The sequence below is a fragment of the Chinchilla lanigera genome, unplaced genomic scaffold (genome assembly GCF_000276665.1).
Source record: "Chinchilla lanigera isolate Chin_1 unplaced genomic scaffold, ChiLan1.0 scaffold00020, whole genome shotgun sequence".
NCBI classification, from domain to species: domain Eukaryota; kingdom Metazoa; phylum Chordata; class Mammalia; order Rodentia; family Chinchillidae; genus Chinchilla; species Chinchilla lanigera.
Window position 1 is genome coordinate 2,724,822 of NW_004955421.1, and position 20,081 is coordinate 2,744,902.

General features: G+C 35.5%; 1 protein-coding gene across 17 annotated transcripts in view; it reads left to right on the forward strand.

Moving 5' to 3' along the window:
- The window catches only part of Arpp21 (cAMP-regulated phosphoprotein, 21kDa), a 156,256-nt gene that overhangs the window by 43,063 nt on the left and 93,112 nt on the right, over positions 1 to 20,081 (forward strand). For 15 of the 17 annotated variants that reach the window (XM_005383663.2, XM_013513806.1, XM_005383671.2 and 12 more), the window contains exons 2-9: positions 567 to 743; positions 2,456 to 2,619; positions 3,488 to 3,529; positions 4,275 to 4,364; positions 8,297 to 8,441; positions 9,793 to 9,871; positions 10,819 to 10,878; positions 11,600 to 11,740. In XM_005383663.2, coding sequence (XP_005383720.1) covers positions 2,491 to 2,619; positions 3,488 to 3,529; positions 4,275 to 4,364; positions 8,297 to 8,441; positions 9,793 to 9,871; positions 10,819 to 10,878; positions 11,600 to 11,740 — 686 coding nt within the window. In that variant the 5' untranslated portion in view covers positions 567 to 743; positions 2,456 to 2,490. Of the gene's footprint in view, positions 1 to 414; positions 472 to 566; positions 744 to 2,455; positions 2,620 to 3,487; positions 3,530 to 4,274; positions 4,365 to 4,558; positions 6,427 to 8,296; positions 8,442 to 9,792; positions 9,872 to 10,818; positions 10,879 to 11,599; positions 11,741 to 20,081 lie in introns of those variants that run through there. The other 2 variants (XM_005383661.1, XM_005383676.2) reach the window with 2 other exon arrangements.

A 20,081-nucleotide genomic window follows, 5' to 3' on the forward strand; every position in this document is an offset into this window, starting at 1 on the left:
GCTCTCGCAGCCGCACCATTATGAAACTTTTCTCATATCTTGTTTTATTTTAAAAACTTTATAGATAATGGCTCATTAAATCAAAACCTTTAAATATTCTTCACTAAGGTAACTTTCATAAAGAAACAGTCACAGAAACAGAATTAAAGTGTATAATATTAATCTATAATTAAGACAAAGGCTTTGGTTAAAAAAAGACAGCAAGACTTGCTCATAGGTGATCTTGACTCTCATTGAGGCAAACACACAAGCTTGTTTTTTAAAAAAAAAATACAAAGTGCGAGATTTCACTAAAAAAGGTTAAAATTGAAGTGAGTAATCTTCAGTGCATAATGCAATTGTTAATTTTAGCTCCTTGCGTGGGTGCCGTTCTGACTTGAACAGCCGGCTGTAGCCTTCATTAGAGAAGAAGCAGGCAGCTTGAGACAGGTGGAACTGAACCGAGCTGTGAACGTGATTTGCTGGAAGCTGGTCATTAGTTTTTCGAAAGCCAGTCTCATTTATTTTGTCCTTCACCCTGCCATGATCATTACAATTATTATTATTTACTTTTCGTCTTTTTTCAGGTTGACCATGGTGTATCAAAGTGTGTAAGGGAACCGCATGGAGATGGGCATTCCGCACTGTTAATGGGGACATGGGACTCCATTTGCCTCTGATCATTTGTGTGGATTTTCCTGGTGTTGAACGACAGAAGCCGCTAGTAAGTCACCAAGACCTACAGCAGCAACTCTGCGTGAAAGGTAAAAATCTGCTTTCATCGCATCTGCATTTCATTATTATTACAGAAATAATAATGTTTGTGTGTAGAATAATTCACTGACTGTAACCTTAATGGACACGATCAGAATCAAGGACTCATTTGGCTTGTAGTTTGGGATGTCAGAACTTAGTTTGATCAGTCCATTTTGAATCTGGCCACAATCTGTTTATTGAAATGGTCTCAAAAATAATTTAGGGCAAAAGGAAGACCTTTCTCCTCCCTTTATCTAAAACATAGAGAAACAAGCCGTTTGCCATTGGAAACCAAATTTTTTATTTTGTTAACCACATCGACTGCGTGCCACTAAAATTTGAGAAAAATACACTGGTAAAACCTTAGAAACATTGCTCACTACTTACTCTTAGAACAAACCATTGTCCTTTGGGAAAACTTTTCCTTTTACATTCCCACAATCCTTTGCCAAATGAGTCTATATATTTTAAAGATATCATTACTTACCATCTGTTCTGTCACGGTAGATTTTAGCAAATTTGCAATAAAAATTACTACAGTGTCAATTTTTCTCCTGTTTCTTATTTCCAGTTAGAAATAGTTTCCAAGTTCATAAATGGCAATCAAATACTCTCAAAGAACATATCACAGCAGTGATTTGTCCAATAATAATTACCATGGTAATGCCTGGGAATAATAGAATAGTTTTTGCTTGGAAATTTTTGAGAAAGAATTGACTTTCTAAACTGGAATCCTTCTTTTTCTTTCTGCCTCCTTCCTTTCAGTCCCTCTTTCCCTCCTTTCTTTCTTACATTATTGCTTCTTCCCCTTCCTTCCTTCCTTTCCTCCTTCCTTTTTATTCTTTCTTTTCTCATAGCTTAAAAAACAAGGAGGAATTGAATGTTAAATTATTCACGAGCCTCATTTGACAGCAACTTAGAAGGAGAAGTGTCAGGGATTTTAAGGAGGTATGGCAGAAAAAGATCATAATAACAGGCTTTAACTTTGAAAAGCCATTTCCAGTGTGTGCATAGTAGTCTATTGTGAGCCTGGAGTACTGGAGTTCAGTGGCAATAGCTTCGTTAGAGTTGCCTGCCAACGGCTTCCTCCTGCAGACTCTTGCAGCAGTAGTAACTGACAGGAGCCTGGGAGAGGGCTCGTGTTTTTAATAATGGAGCTGTCAGTTTGAAGACTGAAAATGTTGACCCTGAAAGGTTTATTGCCAACATTAGATTCCATATTTATACTGAATTATTACCTCTGCAGTTGATTTTTGTTCCATGTAGAGTATGCTGTATTCCTTTTACCTGAGGAATTAAGTCTATGATTGAAACTAAAACTATTTTTGAGTCATCTTAGACATGCTAAGGAGCATCAGTACCACTTTTTGAGTCGGAAGTCGAGGGACATGTGCTCAAGAGTTGGAGCAATGTTCTCATTTCCTTGTGCTACTTTGTAGGAGGTATGGGGTTGGTAATTGTGTGGAAGTTATGTGTCTCTGTTTAAGATTTGTTGATCCATTTTCATGGCAAGGTGTATCACAAGTGTGCATATGGGGGGGCAACCCTGTCTGCCACTTATGTGCTCACTGGGTACTTGGTTTGTTCTTATTTTTGTGCAAAATTAGTGGGAGTGCCTGAGTTGCTCATTTGAACTTTAATTCAAAAGAAGAAATGAATTTCAGGAATAATAGTAGATTCTTCACCTGCATTGACTATTTTCTGGTGTCTTATCCTCTAGGGCATAAGACTTTGTTTTAATTTGCATCTGTGAGGATGTCTGAGCAAGGAGATCTGAACCAGGCCGCAGTGGAGGAAGGAAGGACTGAGCAGGAGACAGCCACTCCAGAGAATGGCATAGTTAAATCAGAAAGCCTGGATGAAGAGGAGAAGCTGGAGCTGCAGGTGAGCCTGGAGAGACCCTTTTTCTCATATCACTGTGTGCCATTCCCCTCCTTTATATCTAGAATACTTTGACGTTTTTTCTTCTTGTTATAGAATTTGACCAAATGATCAGTAAATCTTTAATGATAACCCTCTCATTTCTCAATTATTAGTTTTTTTTTTCTGAACTATACTGTGACATGTCTTTTAAAATGAAAAATATCTTTTAAAAATTCATTTATTAAATTTGCCTACCATATCCCAGTACCAACTGGTAGCTCACCTAGATCTGTCAGTGCAGGATCTCAAAAGGGAGTTTTAGGTAGAGTTTTTTAAATGTACCTACTATTTCATAGGAAGATAGAAACTCAACTCATGGATCACAGAAAATGGCAAACCCAAGAGTTGTTTTGACCTTCACGGGCACATTAAAGTTTAAATCTTACAGTGCAACAAATCTAAGCCTTAGAAATGTAGCTAAAGAGTCAGAATATCAGAAGTTGTGTTGGAAATGGGGTGCTCCAGTGATGGAAGGAAGCAGACTAGTGTTGTGATTAAATAAGCTATGATTTACAAGAGAAAGAGATTTGGCAAAGTGTAGATAAATGGAACTTGCAAATAGCCTGTAAGTATAGATTTTTCTGTGCTAAATACAAAAATATTAACTCTTTATATACCAATACCAAAGGCAGAACCTTCAAGGCTGGTGTTCTGTTCTCCTATATTTGTCATTGGAGGAGGGAGAGAGAGAGACTCAAAGGCTGCAAGTTCTGTGGAGCTAGGGCAGAAAGCACCCTTCCTAGTATTTACGATGTCTACATATGCACACATACACACACTCATCTGTCTGTCCCTTTACTATTTCTTTTATTTTGTTTTTAATATACAGAGGCGGATAGCAGCTCAGAATCAAGAGAGAAGAAAATCCAAGGTAAGCTTCTCGAGATGCTCCATAGGTTACCGTATCATGTACATGAATTGCATATTGCATATTAGAGTTTAAGCATCTGCAAAAACTTCAAATGGCTGCGTGCAGATATTGCTATGGGTCCTGGCCCTGTCTGTTTTGAATGTGATTCTGCTCAAAAGTATCCTTCTACCTTGCTCTGTACACTTTTTGACCAGCATATTTAGAGCTTGAATGGCTGCAAATGTATATTTTGGTCCTATTTTCATACTTGGAGATTGAAAAAAAGAAATAGCCACTTGTTTTGTTCTCATTTTAAATAAAGTTTGAAATAGATATTTTAGTTTCATCAACTGATTTCTGCCTTAAAATAAACATGTGCTACTCTTTAGTACCCATCTTTACCTTTTGAATCATCTTCTTAGTCAAATCCCCTCCATACTTAATTTAGTGAAAGTAAAGCTCGTCAGTTTTTTCTCCTAATATTTCACAAAACCGGCACAAGCCATTCTTCCTTTGTTCCCAATGTTATGGGTACAGTGAGCTTAAATTCTGCCCCTCACGAACTCTTCTACTTCCATCCCCATCGGCCAAGTCATGTGGAGCTTTACCCCTATGTAGACAGTACTGGGCCGAGGACACGTGCTTGGTGTTGAAAGTCTGACTTGAGAGTATCAAGCAAATCTGGAGATGATTTGACAGCCTAAGGAATGCTTTCTGTTTGTTTCCTTTATTTTCCTTTTTTTCCCTTCTCTCCCTCCACTTTCAGTCAGGAGCAGGGAAAGGTAAACTGACTCGCAGTCTTGCTGTCTGTGAGGAGTCGTCAGCCAGACCAGGAGGCGAAACTCTTCAGGATCAGGTATACCCATTACTGTTATTAACTGCATGGGCCAAGTCTGTCTTTGTGTGCATGATTTGGCATTAAATGGTGTTTTGGGGGAGAATAATAAAATTGAAGAGAGAAATATCTTTCTTGCCTCACCCTTAATTTATGAGACATTTTGAAATAGTTTAAAAGTTTATCACAGAGTATTACATTTGTTTTTTTTCCAGACTCTCTGAAAACTGCAAACGGAAAGGAATTCAAATGAATTTAGATTAAAACTTAAATAAAAAGTAAGCACAGTAGTGCTGAATTCCCTCACAGGCTCTCTTTTGATAAGGTTGAACCAAATATAATCCTAAGTACCTGTCTCCTTCCTCACTGGAGACGGCTTACCTCTCAGCTCCCTAAAATGCACTTGCCTATAAGAAACCACTGATGGCTCATGTGAAACCTAAGAAATAGTGAGTAAGGTGCATTGAACTTTGGAGAAATGATTTTATGGCCTTAGGTGGAGATTTCTGAATACCGCAAAAATTGTCCAGAAGTGAATCTGAGCTGATGGTGATTTAAATTAAAGTTATTAAAATATCACTGCATATACTTACCTTTATTTTTGCTCCTTTTAGCAAGACTATTTGGCTCTAAAAAATTTAAATTCAAACAACACTCTTCTGTGACAACATAGAAAACTTCACATCAGAGTTATTTTTGCTTGCCATGTAGGCACTGTTAGCCATTATGAAAACTGTCTTGCTGCTGAAGTTTTGCTCATTTTATTAAAGGCTTGGAGCAGTCAAGACAAAAGCCATTGTCTAGAAATCATTTTACATTTATCTGAGCCCAGGGGAAGGAAATTTGAGTAAGAGGTCATTATTTTTGTTCGGTTTTGTTTTGCTTTTCTCTTTTTACTTTAATTGAAATACTCTGCATTCTCTTCATCAATACAGAGAACATTGAGAGCACTTTCTTTAAAAGGACCAAAAATAAATTCTTTATGGATTTTTGTCCTAAGAATATTTTTTGCTAGCCTCGTGTTCTTAACATGCCACTATGTCATAAGGCATGGAAAGGCCATCGTTGAGTAGCTATTACTGTGTTTCATACACATGCTTTCTTTTACTTGGGCTCTGAGAATGTGTGGCTTTTCTTCAGCATTTTATCTGTGCTTCTATTTTTAATGGAGATTGAAAAGGAGGAATAATGTGAATATCATGGCTTGTATTATTAAATGTTGATTGATGGCTTGTAATGTACTGCATATGATACATGTTAACTCTGCAGAATGACAGGCCCCCGGGAGAAGTAATGCCCCAGTTGTCCCCACTTCTACTGCCAGGGAGAGGAGGACAGCCTCTTATAGACTTAATCTGTTTTGTGTCCCATTTGACAAGGTGCAGGATGAAAAATTTTAAGAGATCATCTGTATCATAGTGCCCAACCTGACTTACGTCTAGTTTCTCCAGACAGTTGGTACAGAGAAATAAGATGCACACAGTACTTTGTTCCTGCTCGTTTCAAGCTCAGACAAGACTAGCTTTGTAGGAGAGAATTAGAGCCTACAAGCTTTACTTAGCTAGCAGAGGAGTGGTGGGAACAGGGGCCTGACAGAAAATACCCAGGCACACATATAAGCAAGTGGCTAAGCTACTTTTTTAGAAAATAAAGAAGCTTTGTGGTTATATGCAATGCCTTCATTAGATACCACCGACACTTACAAAAGGTGTGTGGACTGAATCTCAGAGAACAATGGCAGAAGTACAGAGTACATGGATTGTATCGCTTTCCCAATGTTTGTATATTCACAGTATTTGGAAAACTGCCTTCATTTTCCTGTGTGGGAAAAACTCTTGCTACCTGTATTACTTGATCTCAGACCCCATATCTGATGGTTCAGTCTGTCCTTAAGTTAAAGGAAGTTTGCTTTTCTAATGTCATAGTATTTACCTATCAGTGTATTACTGCAACTTGAAACATTTTGAATCATTCTTTTACTGTTGTTGGATATAAACTTATCCTGTATCAATGTATTTATTAACACTTGTATTTTATTATTGAGTATATCAATAAAAATATTAAAAAATTACAGATTGTTTTTTACCAACTCTAAAGAACTTTTGTGTGTTCTTTCAACACCATAATGTATACTTATGGATATAAAATATAACGTTTTTTCTGAGTATACTCTTTGTCAACACATGGCATCTGTGTGTACATTCTTTTGCAATGATGTCCTTGTAGTTTCGCTGCTCTTACATTTGTGATATATTTCCAAGCCACTTGGATTTTAGATTCAAATTTAGAGACTGGATCGATCAGTTCATTTTGAAGAAGCAATGCGACCACTTCTATGGCTTGGTTACCTACACTTTCCCCTCCCGGTCAATGACTTGATTTTCCCTACCACACACCCAGCCATGTTTTCTTGTCCAGAAATGTTCAGGCGAGTGTTTCTCTTACCAAGCAGAAGCAAATCATAGCCCTAGAACTTGCCTGAACCTTTACAGCTGAAGGCATTTCTACCCCAGATCATGTGATTAAAATCTCTATAATCAAATTACACTCATTTTTACATATTTCCTATATGTCTATCTCTAGGAAATACAGGGAAGTCTGAAAACGCAGCTTAGATAAATATTTATGATTAGAATGTTTCATTTCATTGTCTATATCCTGGGGCTTTTCCCCCACACATGATTTTATTCTAGCCAAGAGTTCATGGTGGGCCTCTCTCTTCCACTCCACTCTCCCCACGAAAAGAGATTTAGCTTCAGAACTTCTTTTGAGGGACTGTTTGCCAGATTCACCAAGAACCATGATTAATCCCAAAATGGCCACACTTCAAGGAGGCATCACTTTTGTCACATGAGGAAGGAACATTAGCTTAATTTTCCATGAGAAAACAGTATTAGTCACTGGGAACATTTTTTTCCCTCCATCATAAATTTTAATATCACTAGTAGAAGACAGTTTCCCCACCAAGTGATCTATTACATAAGAACAAGAGGGCTTAAGGTCTAATGTGTCATAGTTTTAATCATAGCATACGTTTTAAAAAACACCTAAAAAACATGATTTGGTCCATTCTTCTTCAAAACAGTAAACATATTATCAAACAATTGGCTGATAAATGTGAATAAAATGAGCTACCTTAGCACAAAATAAATAAATATAAAAATATACCCCACTCTAATACTATAAAGATCAATCTTATACCAAGTGTTAGTTCAAGAAACTCATATTTTCGAAAGAACTAATATTAACATAAAATATTTTAAATATTTTGTATAATTTACAATAATATATTTCTATTTGCTATATTTTCTAAAAGTCAGTGTTTGTTGTAACTATCCATTAAAACTATTTTTCAATACCATTTATAAACAATTAAGGTAATCCATACTGGAGATTCCTATAATTTCATAGTTTGGTGTATCACAGTAGGAGGAATCACTGTTGACAAGGCTGTACAATAGATTTTATATTATAAATTGGCTATTATGGGCTCTCTTTATGTCTGTTTTATCTATAAGTGTAATTCATACAGTCTGTTTTTGTGCCAATTTCTCCCTATAAAGGGCTAAAAAATGTACTGCAGAAGTCTTCTTTAAAAATGACAAAGGCTGTGATGCAATCTTACCGATAGAGGAGTTTCTCTTAAGTATTTAAAAATAAGCCTGTGGAAAAATCAGGAATTGTGATCCACAGGAACTTAACTTAGTTGAGATTAATATTCATGAGGCAAAGTTTCAGTACTAGGTGTTTCTCCCGACCTCCCATTGACTTCTGAAATTCAGTTCAGCTTAAAGGGCAATTATTTTCTGACAGGTTTAATTTTTTACCATTTAAGAAAAAAAAAATCTGCACCTGGCTTTCATTTTCTTGTTATTAATAACCTCTATGCAGAATGGAAACCAGGCAAAGATTATTAAATCTGGCCCTAAATTATTATATTTTTTCCCCAACAGGAATCAATTCATTTACAGCTCTCCAGTTTTCCCAGTCTGCAAGAAGAAGAAAAATCTAGGAAAGATGACTCTGAAAGAGAAAAAGAAAAGGATAAAAACAAAGATAAATCCTCTGAAAAACCCAAGATCAGAATGTTATCAAAAGGTGAATGTGAAAATATTTCCTCAGTTTGGACTGATATGTAGTCCCAGAGTTCACTACAGATTGCACATGTAAATCACCTTCTAACAGCTGCATATAATTTTATATTGATGCAGATGCGTGTTTGTAAAAGATGTGAACTTGTTTTTTTTTCAGTTCATGATCTGCTAAAGAGGTTATTTTCAGGATCACATGTTTCTTTGGGTTCAAACTTGAATCACCTATTTTTAATTGCAAGTTTGTGCAAAAGAGTAATTATAAAGCTGTTCTCAAACTCATTTATTAGGCCAATTTATTTGGACTGGTAAACAGTAACAGTACCCAGTTTTCTATCTTAACTCCTATTTATCTTAAAAGACAACAACAACTAGATTAACAACATCCCCTGCGTAAATGCTATGGTCTCTAAATCACATACGTACATGTCACTGGAACCTGATTGACATTTTACATGGCACAGATAATTTTGGTATCTGTGTCTATATACTGTCACATAATTTCTCACTTAAAAAAAAATACAGTTTCAATAAATAGATTTCCCCAAAAAAATTCTTCTTCCAGAACTTCAAACTTATAATCCAGGCCCTTTAAATTATTGCCATATATATCACTGTACAAAATAAAACTAACAAATTGAAATGAAGTGTGTCATGAATAATAGCCTTTTGATACAGTTTCTAAAATGAAACTAAAAAAAAATTAAACATCTAATCAGTTCAGGAATAATAACTGCTGCTATTATAGTGATCTGTGACCAAATTTTTACACACTATTTAGTTGCCTGTGCAGCTCAATATCTAAAACTCAAGATGTATGCAAAAGTGAAGAAGTTCAGATTTCTAAAACAGTGTTAGAAATTAAACTTTATCCAACACTAAGATATCTGAAATACTTGGAAATATTGAGTGTTCTCCTGTTGTGTACTGATTCATAGTTAGTTTCATATTAATTCAAGAGAAGTTTTACTTTTACCTTCTCTGCTTTAAGAGGAAGTACTTTCCTCTTGGATCTCACGTTCATAGGTTGTCTCTCATGTTGGCAGCACCTGTCCTGTGAGGCTGTGCCCCCACTGATTTGCCATACAGAGTGAACATAGGCTATTTCTCTCAAACTCCACCCCCAGCCGGTGCCCACTTCCTCTCCTATGACATTTGGGTCTTTCCACGGTCAGGACTTTTTGAATCCTCAAATTTCATTTTTATTCTGATTATATACTACTAGTTTTGAAATATGTATCAATAATTTCAGCTAGCATTTACCTGAGCAGGAGGAAAATGAGAATGGTTTAGAAAATCTTTTTTACGGTCCCTTCCCACCATCCTTTCTGACAGGATAATCCTGCTATTTGTTTCAGATTGCAGTCAAGAATATACGGACTCTACAGGCATAGACTTACATGAGTTTCTGATTAACACTTTAAAGAATAATTCCAGGTAAATTATTAAATAAACTTTATTCTTAGAGCAAACAGAATATTGCAAAGTTATTAATCTGAACACTTCTAAGGAGGCAGTGGTAAAAAGGAGATCCCTTCCCTGACTTCTTAAACTATCTCTTGTGTTTTCTTCTCTCCTGTTAGTAGTTTGCAAACATACTGTTTACAGACAATCTGAGTTCCTGGATAGTCACCCAATGAGTAAATTAGAGTTTATTAGCTTTATGTTTCTAGTCACAAAGGGATACTAAATAAAGTGCAAGAAATAGATAATGAATATCACCAATATTTATAAACTAATTGTATTTTGGTGCAGTTATATGCCAAGCTATAGTCAGTATTTGTGCTTTGTTTGATTTGTTTCCTGGTAATTTAAAATATATTACTTGTTCTGTTTTGTGATTCTAATAATTTATATGACACAATTAGCACTGAGACCACAGTACTTAGATACTGTATTATACAATACCTAACAAACGGGATTCAAAACTATCTTCAATACTGAAAACTGGAAAATACTCTTGGACATAGAGCAGGGGTTCAAGGGAGAGCGGGAGGGAGTGGAGAAGGGGCTAAAGGGATTGGAAATGAGCAAAGTACATACATATACCAGTTTCCAAAATTGAACAGGCACTATTGTATAAAACAAACATGTGCTAATAAAAAGTAATCTATAAAACGAAATAATATGTGAACAAAGTGATCTGCATATTCCAAAAAACTAAAAAAGCTTTAGATGTAAATTTCTAATCACATGCATTTTAACAATCATTTCCATACTTTTTCGGTACCGGGAACCGAACTCACGACCTTGCGCTTGCCAGGCAGGCGCTTTTGCCGCTGAGCTAAATCCCCAGCCCCCATTTCCATACTTTTAAATAACTATTTCTATCCTTGAGAAACTGAAATTATGTAAAACTTTTCATTTTAACATTTCTTTTGCAGGGACAGGATGATTCTCTTGAAAATGGAGCAGGAAATTATTGATTTCATTGGTGACAACAAGTATGTTAAACGGCAGTGCTGGCTAATTTTATGACTTGTCTTAGTTTAGTATTTGGGTTAAATTATTCATTCTGGAAAGATTTATGGATAGATAGAACATTGTTTAATATGTTTCTTGATTTGTTAAATGGTAACGTTGTTGGAGTTGGGAGTCATATGTTGATGAGAATTGTTGCTTGGACCATGTGTGCTCCTGCTTGTTAAATTTCTGACAAAATGGCTATAAACAGAGGGCCACTGATTAGCATAGAGTAGCTGTAACAAGAAGCGATTCTTTCATTTTTATTATAGTTTTTTAATGGTCTCCAGCTGGCTGCAGTCAGTTATGCCTGGAAATAATTGTGCTGCTTTCAGTGTAAACCCAGTAATAACACATCTCCCGATAGGCATCTGCAATCACATATTATGTCATATCATTTGTCCTCTGCCTGGCTCCATTGATAAGGTATCACGGACTAAAATAGAGTATTCTTGAACAGACATTAAATTTTCTTTGGCAAGAGAAATATGCAGCTATGAAAGAATGATACTTATTTTAGTTCAATCAATAAATCTATAAGTGCAAAATTTGTCTGCAAATAAGGACATTAAGTGCTCCCAGAAATGAAGCATGCTTAGTGATTTGATGAAAGAATAATAGTCTCATGCACATACCTGTAAAATGTACATTTGGTAAGAAATGAAAATGCTGATTCCACTTTCCACTGTAACTCTGTTCCAGTAACCATTATAAAAAGTTCCCTCAGATGTCATCCTATCAGAGGATGCTTGTTCATCGGGTGGCAGCTTACTTTGGATTGGATCACAATGTGGATCAAACAGGAAAATCTGTTATCATCAACAAGACCAGCAGCACCAGAATGTAAGCCCCATTGCTGTATTTATTTAGCATTTTCTTTTTCTTTTATAGATTAACTTATAAGAGCACGGTATAAAATCCAAAGTCCATGATATTTAAAATGTACAGTGTTAATTATCTTTTGCTTTCATCAGCAGTAGTGTGGCATTTATCTATAGAAGATTATGTGAGAACTGAGAAAGTTTATAAAATTCAGGCAATAAAGCATGTTTATTTCTTGATCCTTTACATAGCTCCTGAAACATAATTTTCTTCTATCAGTACTCTACAAAATTACAAAGGCATGGGAAATCTTGTCAAAATATAACTCCATCTGAAAATAACAGAATTTTTAATAAACATGACATGGGCAAAATAGTCATTCTTTTTCCCCCTTTTCTGACTTGTAGACGTCTATTTTACAGCGATTCCTAGATTAATAGGAAGTGCTAAACTTGGGGACCAAATTCTGCCTCAAATGTAGTTCTACCTCCTAGTTCTATGACTTGGCATGAGTCATTTAAAATTTGCCATCTCAGGTTTTTGCCTGCAAAATGAGAGTTTTGAAGTAGAATATATCTAAGTTTTAGCTGTAAAAAAATAGCAATTTGCTTTTTAATTAATAATTATTGGCTTTCATCTTAATGTTTTCTCATTGCCCCATTAAATCAACAAAAACATAATCTGAGTATTTATTTGCTATGAAACTTGGAACTACCTCTCCTAAGCCCATATAATTTCTGCGTGTAATGCAAGCAAATTTTCTAAGATGAGGCACATTAAATTCAAACCTTTCTCCATGTAAAACATTCTCTTTCATAATTCCCTTTTCCCAGTGTGTTTGGTGAACCGTGTACATTGCATGATCCTTAGGAATGCCGTGTTGGGGAAGGGAAAATTTACCTCAAAGTATCATTGTTAGACACACTTAATTTTCATTGACCAGAAGTTGGGTAAAGTGGGGATGAATATGGGGTTCCTTATCTATTCAAAAGTCAGTCTGTGCTCAGGAGAGCTGGAGAAAAGTCATAGAAGAGAGAGTGCCACCTGGGATTTCTGGCACAAAGCTTGGCTGTTATCTCAGGAACATGGAGATCACATCACTTCTCTGGGCTTCAGATCACTTATACATCTGCAAGACAGACTGAAGTGTATAATGTTTAAGGGCTCTTGAAGCTTCAGAATTATTGTGTCCTGTGGTTGCATTCTACTGTTCTGGTAAAATGCATTTTAGAGTTTATCAGCTTTCTACTTTATCTGATCAATGATTCATGTGCCTCATATTTTGAACAGCATTGGGAAAGAAAGTCACTCTTCTTCAGTCCTTCACATCTTCTCTTTCCATTACATGCTCCTGGTTGTTTCTGTGATATCACTGCTTGTGTCTTTCATGCTCTGTTCTGGTTTTTCTTGTGACTTTCAGATAGTATAATGCAACTACATGCTGTTTGTTGAATACAGAAGCAATCGACTACATCCTTTTTAATTTTTTTCTTTCTTATAAAACCACAACATGGAAAAGCCTTTACATTAAGTAGACTAAGCTTGATATGGTTTCAACTGGGGGATAGTAGATTTATTTACAATTTATACTGTTCTTGCAATTGATATCATGAATCACACATTCTTATAGCTTTCGAGAAAATTGAGCATTGTATGAAAACTTTGTGATGTTTGCATGAAACTTCTCAAACTGCTTTTTTCCATACAGTAAGTGAGCTACTTTTGGCTATTTATGTTTCCATTTAAATTAAGTAGATTTAAATGCAATTTGAACTGTAAATTCAGTTTTTCCATCAGGCTAGCCAGATTTGAATCTCGTATTGGACAGGGGACGAGTAGAACACTTCCATGATTTCAGAAACCTTTATCATTCAGTTCTCTAAAATTTGTTTGCTTTAAGTTCCCAAATGCCACACAGGATATAGTTTGTCCTTTACAACTTTGATTAGCTAACTGATGGGTATCATATTCCTATACTTCTTCTCTTCTGGAATAGCAGCATCTTTCTGTTAGTGGCCATTTTAATATAGACCCTCCGGGAAGAATGAAAAGTGGCCACGTGCACAGTACACCACTTGAGGATGTGGTTGCTAACCAGAAATGCCAGTGCTCGTTCTTTGTCTAGTTCCTCTCTCTGGCTGACTGTCATTTATACATCTTGCCATCAGTCAAATTATGCCTAAACAAAAAAGAGAGATGATGACAGTACATGCCAGATGACTACAGATCATGGATATTTTCAGAATATTTCCTAGAGAACTGAGCTCCAAGTTGAATGTTCACCCCAGGGCTGTCAAATCCCACTATTTTGTCCCTGATGCATTTCTGACCATGTATTATTTGAGTGGCTCATAGGGGAAAGGGTGTTGCTGATAGTGATTCAGGGCAAACCAATGCCTCTTAAGACAAGAAAAGAAGATGAATTAAATGCTTCTTTCTAAATAGTAACACATCATAATTCTCAGGACCCAGATTATTGTTAGTTTTACCAAAGAGAGATGTTGTTCTGTGGAAATTATGGTACATAATTTTATTCAGAAAGTCTATTATCATGTTCCTTTATGATTCAAAATAGAAATGGAGCATTCTATTCAGAACATTCTATTGAAGGCCCTGTTGTCTATGATATTTCTATCGCTATTGTTTTGAGATTTTGGTGGTGGTTTAAGAGCTGTATCATCAATGGGGAACCATACATATGGTTCACCAGCTGACAGGAGAACCATATGAATTTACACATATTGCTGAATTGAAATAGTTTCATTTAAAGGAGGATAACTGGGATAGGAATTCTTCAGCTGTCTCCATGTCAGTTTTGTATACCTTTTCAGTATATACAGATTTATGCTACTCTAGTGCAAATACATGCAAATACATATATTAAATGGCACCATGGCTTAGAAGGAGTGGAAATAAAATGTGGATTCAGGGTATAAAATTAATTGGTTATAGGATATAAAACACTTTTTGATTTATTTTTTTCTTCACTGATACATCATTGATATATAAAGTGCTCCTCTGACATTGATACATGAATAATTATAATAACATCAGCTACATACTTGCTGTGATTTGTTTTCCAACATCATACTTTTCAAGTAATTATAGAGCATGACTTGAGAATATTAAGTTTAGCATGAAGATAGGTCTACATGATATTAAAAATATTTGGCCATATGATACAATCTTTGAGGACTATGTGCATCTATGCATGTGTTTGCTGACTTCTAACATTTTATATAATATCCTCAGATATAATCCATTTGCCCTTTCAAGATGGAAAGTGTGTGTCTCAGAGCGTACTTCTCAGTTACTTAAATGATATCATCTCTTACTCATAATAGCATTACTTAGTATTTATTTATTTCAGTAGCTATTTCAGCCCTTGTTTCACGTATAACATCGCATTTAACCCTACAAACTGAGTTTCATTGGGGGCATGAAGAGGACTGATGATTAGCATGACTACAACCGAAACCAGTATGTCCACTATTGAAACAATATTATTAAACAATCAAATCCCCTTAAAGTAAAATCATCTCCAAAATGTTGACCAGAGTCCTCTAAATGAGTCCCTAGATTAGATATTAATTTAGACTCTTTACAGTTGTTTTATCTGATAAAAAAGTGATGGAAGTAGTTATTTCTCTTAAAATATTTTTCCAGATTTACTTAGTGATATTATTAAATAAGAGAAATGTCCTAAATTTTGAAAAGTCTTGCTAGATTTCTTGTGCTTATTACTGCCAATATGTGTGACTTATTGAGGGGGGACATGCATTAAGTTTAATCTGTACTTTATTCCGTTTTACTCTTCTTTGCAAAGAACGAAAAAGTTACACTTACGTTGTTTGGGGAAATGAATCTATTCATTGTGTTATCACAAAATTACTGCCTCGCACAACCCAGCTGTCCACAACCACAATAGTATCCTGCAGTGTGAAACAAGAAACAAAATGAAAAGTGTCACAATAAGGTCACTAGAAATTTTGTATTAACATATTTAGAGTTTCTGTGGAATTTATAAATTGCCTGATGAAAGTGAAGAGGTCATGTTCCCATAGTCCTGTGGTACACACAGACAAATCCCTCCAGATACTGGAAACATCTCTAGCAACTACAACTCTCCAGTGATCCACACCCAGCATCCAGACTTCAGTCTCTGTGGTTGCACACAACAGTAAGAAAACATTTGTGTCATGACAGGCCTTACATTCTACTCACAGACACTGGGCAAATAACTTCAAAAACTGTCATTTTCAAATATTAAAAATGTAGTGCAACTTTCTGTAGACCCGAAAGTAGGCACTGAGCACTTGCCTTGGGCATGGCTGAGTGAACGAAGATGAAGTATTCCAAATATCCAGGAGAAAATACAAGTCAGACGTGATGGGGACCACTGGCCCACCCACTTCATGATTCTAATGGGCATTTTGTAGGGCTGTGAGGAAGTCTAAGTCTTACACAAATAATGTGAAGATGGGAATACATTAAAAGCTGAGTTACTCAGTATAAACAAATTTATAATAATATTTACATTTATTTAGCATGTATTAAGGCTAAGCATTCTGTAGAGATAATTGCATTTAGTTTTTGCAGCCTTTTCATAAAGAGGATCTTTTTAAAAAAATAATTTTTCCAACCTTATTTAAGAGGCAACTTACTGAGGCAGAATGAGTTAACTGCCAGAAGTTATACGTACTACAGATGAGATAAGGATTCACATCATGATGATCTGCCCTCAAATTTCAGAGATTTTACAATGATTCTGTACTTCCTGGAAGCAAATTCTGAGAGGATGATCTCTGAGGTAGAATATATCTAAGTTTTAGCTGTAAAAAAGTAGCAATTTGCTTTTTAATCAATAATTACTGGCTTTCATCTTAATGTTTTTTCATTGCCCCATTAAATCAACAAAAACATAATCTGAGTATTTATTTGCTATGAAACTTGGAACTGCCTCTCCTAAGCCCATATAACTTCTGAGTGTAGTGCAAGCAAATTTTCTAAGATGAGACACATTAAATTCAAACCTTTCTCCACATAAAACATTCTCCAGCAAGAGACTACATAAGACTGGACGGGACCTTGCAGGTCCTACTGTTTTAAACCTTAAAGTTACAGAACATTAGAACTGATGCGCATAACGTGATGCTTTAGAAAGATTAATCTGATATTGCCAAATACGATGTGTTGAAGAGGAAAGAACTAGAGGTAGAAAAACTTTGGCTAAGTATTGCTATCTAAGGCATGGGTCTAGAGTTAAGGACCCTCAAGAGCTAGAAAATAATAGAAAAGAAAACTGGATTCTTTTGGGAGACAGCGTAGCATGGTTCTGATATCACATGTTAGAGAATTAGTGAAAACACCTTGCCCCAACAGCACTGCAAACTTGTTGGTTCTTGGTGCTAACCAGAGTAAGAGCAGGCCAACGTATGTGGTCAAAATCACCTACAAGCCCATCTTTGGTCTATAAGTTGGGTCTTAATGACTGTGGATGCCTTTAACTAGACTTGACTACATTTTTCTTGAGTAAAAAACTGCAGCGTTTGAGATAAGGCTTTCTACATTGTTGTTTATTTTTAAGTTTAGCTGCTTCCTTTCCCCTATCCCTGTCTATACTGAAGGGAATATATTTCATTCTCTAAAAAGCTTTTTATTTCTTGATATTGGAATTGTTTATTAGCTACCAGATTCAGTAGAAATACTCATTGAGTCCCTTGAAAAACTAAACTGGAAGCATTAATGTTAATACTCTTTCAGTACTACAATTGATATTTATGTTCATTCTCTATAATGTTAATTTCTATATTTAATATTGAGGTTGAAATATTAATATTGACTATGCTAAAGTATTTATATACTACAAATATATACTATTTTATGTTAATATTTCTTTCTCCTCCTCTCTCTGATCTCAATTTTCTCCTTTACTTGTTTTTCTATATGTTTAGCACAAAAATATTTATTTTTGTATTGAAGGATTTTTCCATCTCCCTCTCCTTAGGGGTGCACCATTTGCAAGCACTTGTGCTAGTGTTTTGGAAAGGCCAATATTAGCCACAGACAGTGTGAACCTGTGTGTATCAGAACATCATTGTGAATATGGCAGGAACTGTATCACTTATATTGCAGATAATTTTTGTGTTAAAAGATTGTTATCTCTTAACATATTTTTCTTTTGCCTTTCACATCCGTCCACTCAGATTGCTTCAAGCCTTTACCCCCACACTTAAGAGTGCAGAGCAAAGAAAAGGTATAGCAAATCCATTGAACAAGAGTAATTACAAGGTCCCCAAACTGTGAAACAAGAATAGTGGCCCAAAGGCATTAGTTTGAAAATGCACTGTAAGAGTCATATGCCTAAGGAAGCAGCTATCCCTGACATGTATGAGCATGGACATTTTCCTGGAGGAATGAGTGGTGTGTCGTGATTGTGGTAGTTTGTTCCAGAAATGCTGATTAACTGAGCTTCCTGTGTAGTAAATCATAAGAACAAGGAGACTCATTCTAGCCCTAAATAGAGCTTCTCTATAGGTAAAGTGAATGAGATAAATTGATTTTGTTAAGAATCACTAATGTGATAGATAATTACCGCACTAAAGGGCAGAATCCTAGCTCATTCCACATTCTCAGCGAACACACATGGGCAGAACCGGGCTGCAACACACCAAAGCCAAGGAACATCAGCTCTGCTTAGTTTCCTAAAGAGACACAGAATTCAAATAGGAATCATTGATTTTTGACACTAAGCCATTTCATTCTTTGCAGATGATTTTGCTTATACCAAAATGAAGCAAAAGAAAAACAGAAAGCACCCCCACCATATGCCTTGTATTTCTTTTCCTTTATGTAGGAATGTGAGTGTCGTTGTGCACAACCTGAGCAGCATCCTGGTACTGATGCTCACTTCATATTTCTCTGAAGAAGACCAAATATCAGTTTGTCCAAGTGCCTTTCAGAAGTCTATAAGTGGTTGTTAGCATCCTGTCATTTCTAAACACGGGAAATTTATTGTGCACTTTTCATAGGACTAGCACTGAAAAGCATCTGACTAGATGCCAGAGATCAGAAACCCAAGAATCACACTTCTCTCAGGGAAAGCATGAAATTTATTTAGTGAATAGACACACAGTTCCTTTTTTATATAACACATAATAATTATATAGAGATGATGAAATGTGATATTTTCATGCATGCTTACATGTATGAGTGTAATTAAAATAGGCTAATTAATATACCCATCATCTCAAATATCTTATTATTTTTTGTGAAGATTCTTAGGTGTTTACTGCTCAGACTCAGGGTGAGATATTTGTTAAAATTAGTCAAATTCTGTATCATTTCCCTCAAATATTCTATTTCCTCCACATTATTCTTCTCTTGTGCCTCAGACAGTATAAGATTCTGAACTTGAGAGAGGTAAATCCAAGAAATATGCTATTTGGGGAGAAAATAAATTTGCCTTATATTTTTTCCTAGTTGAAATTATTTACAGGCAATTCAGTGTGAATATATAATTCACTAATTAGATTTAGGAATAAAACAGGTATATATACCTTTTATAACATAACATCTTTAAATTCATCATTTGAAAAAAGCTTTTCTATGAGGTACTGCCACATTTAAAACCTGTATTTATTTGTTGGCTTGTTCATTTATTTTGTTCACAACACATTATATTCTAAGTAGATAAAACTAGATCATTTTACAGGAGAGAAAACTGAGATTCAGTCTTGCTTTTATCTAGTCAATTGACAAATGACCATGAGCAGAAGTTGCCACTTCTCCTACTTGACTGGGACTCTTTCCCTGTGGCTGGAGAGAGAACTAGTATGAATAGAGTCCGTGTTCTCAGTGTGAAAAAGCAAAGAGAAAACTTTGCTTTCACTGTTACTCATTGGTTCACTTTTAAAATTCTAATTTTCATTTGGTCATTTTTAAAATTGTCCGGAGAACCAAATTAAACAATGCTAAGGTAGATGGTAAAACTATGGTACTAACAAAACTACAGAACTCAAAACCCCAGAACACCAGATTAAAAATTGTAATGGCATACTTAGAAGTGAGACAAATTCTGCTTCTGTATTATTAAACTATCTTAGGAAAAAAAAACTTTGCTTGATTATTCAGTACTGGGGGTACTACACTTTGAGCACAAGAAATATAGTTTAGATAATATACACATCTTCTGTTCATAGTTTGAGAAGTCAAGATAATTTTTATTAAGTCTATATGCATGCATGTGTGTAAGTAGGCAAGATGTTAAGTAAGTCCCCATGAGTGAATCATGTGTATCATACCATTTAGAACAGAGAACAAAATTATTGTGCCTTGGTTCTTCTAATCTGCAGCTTTGCTT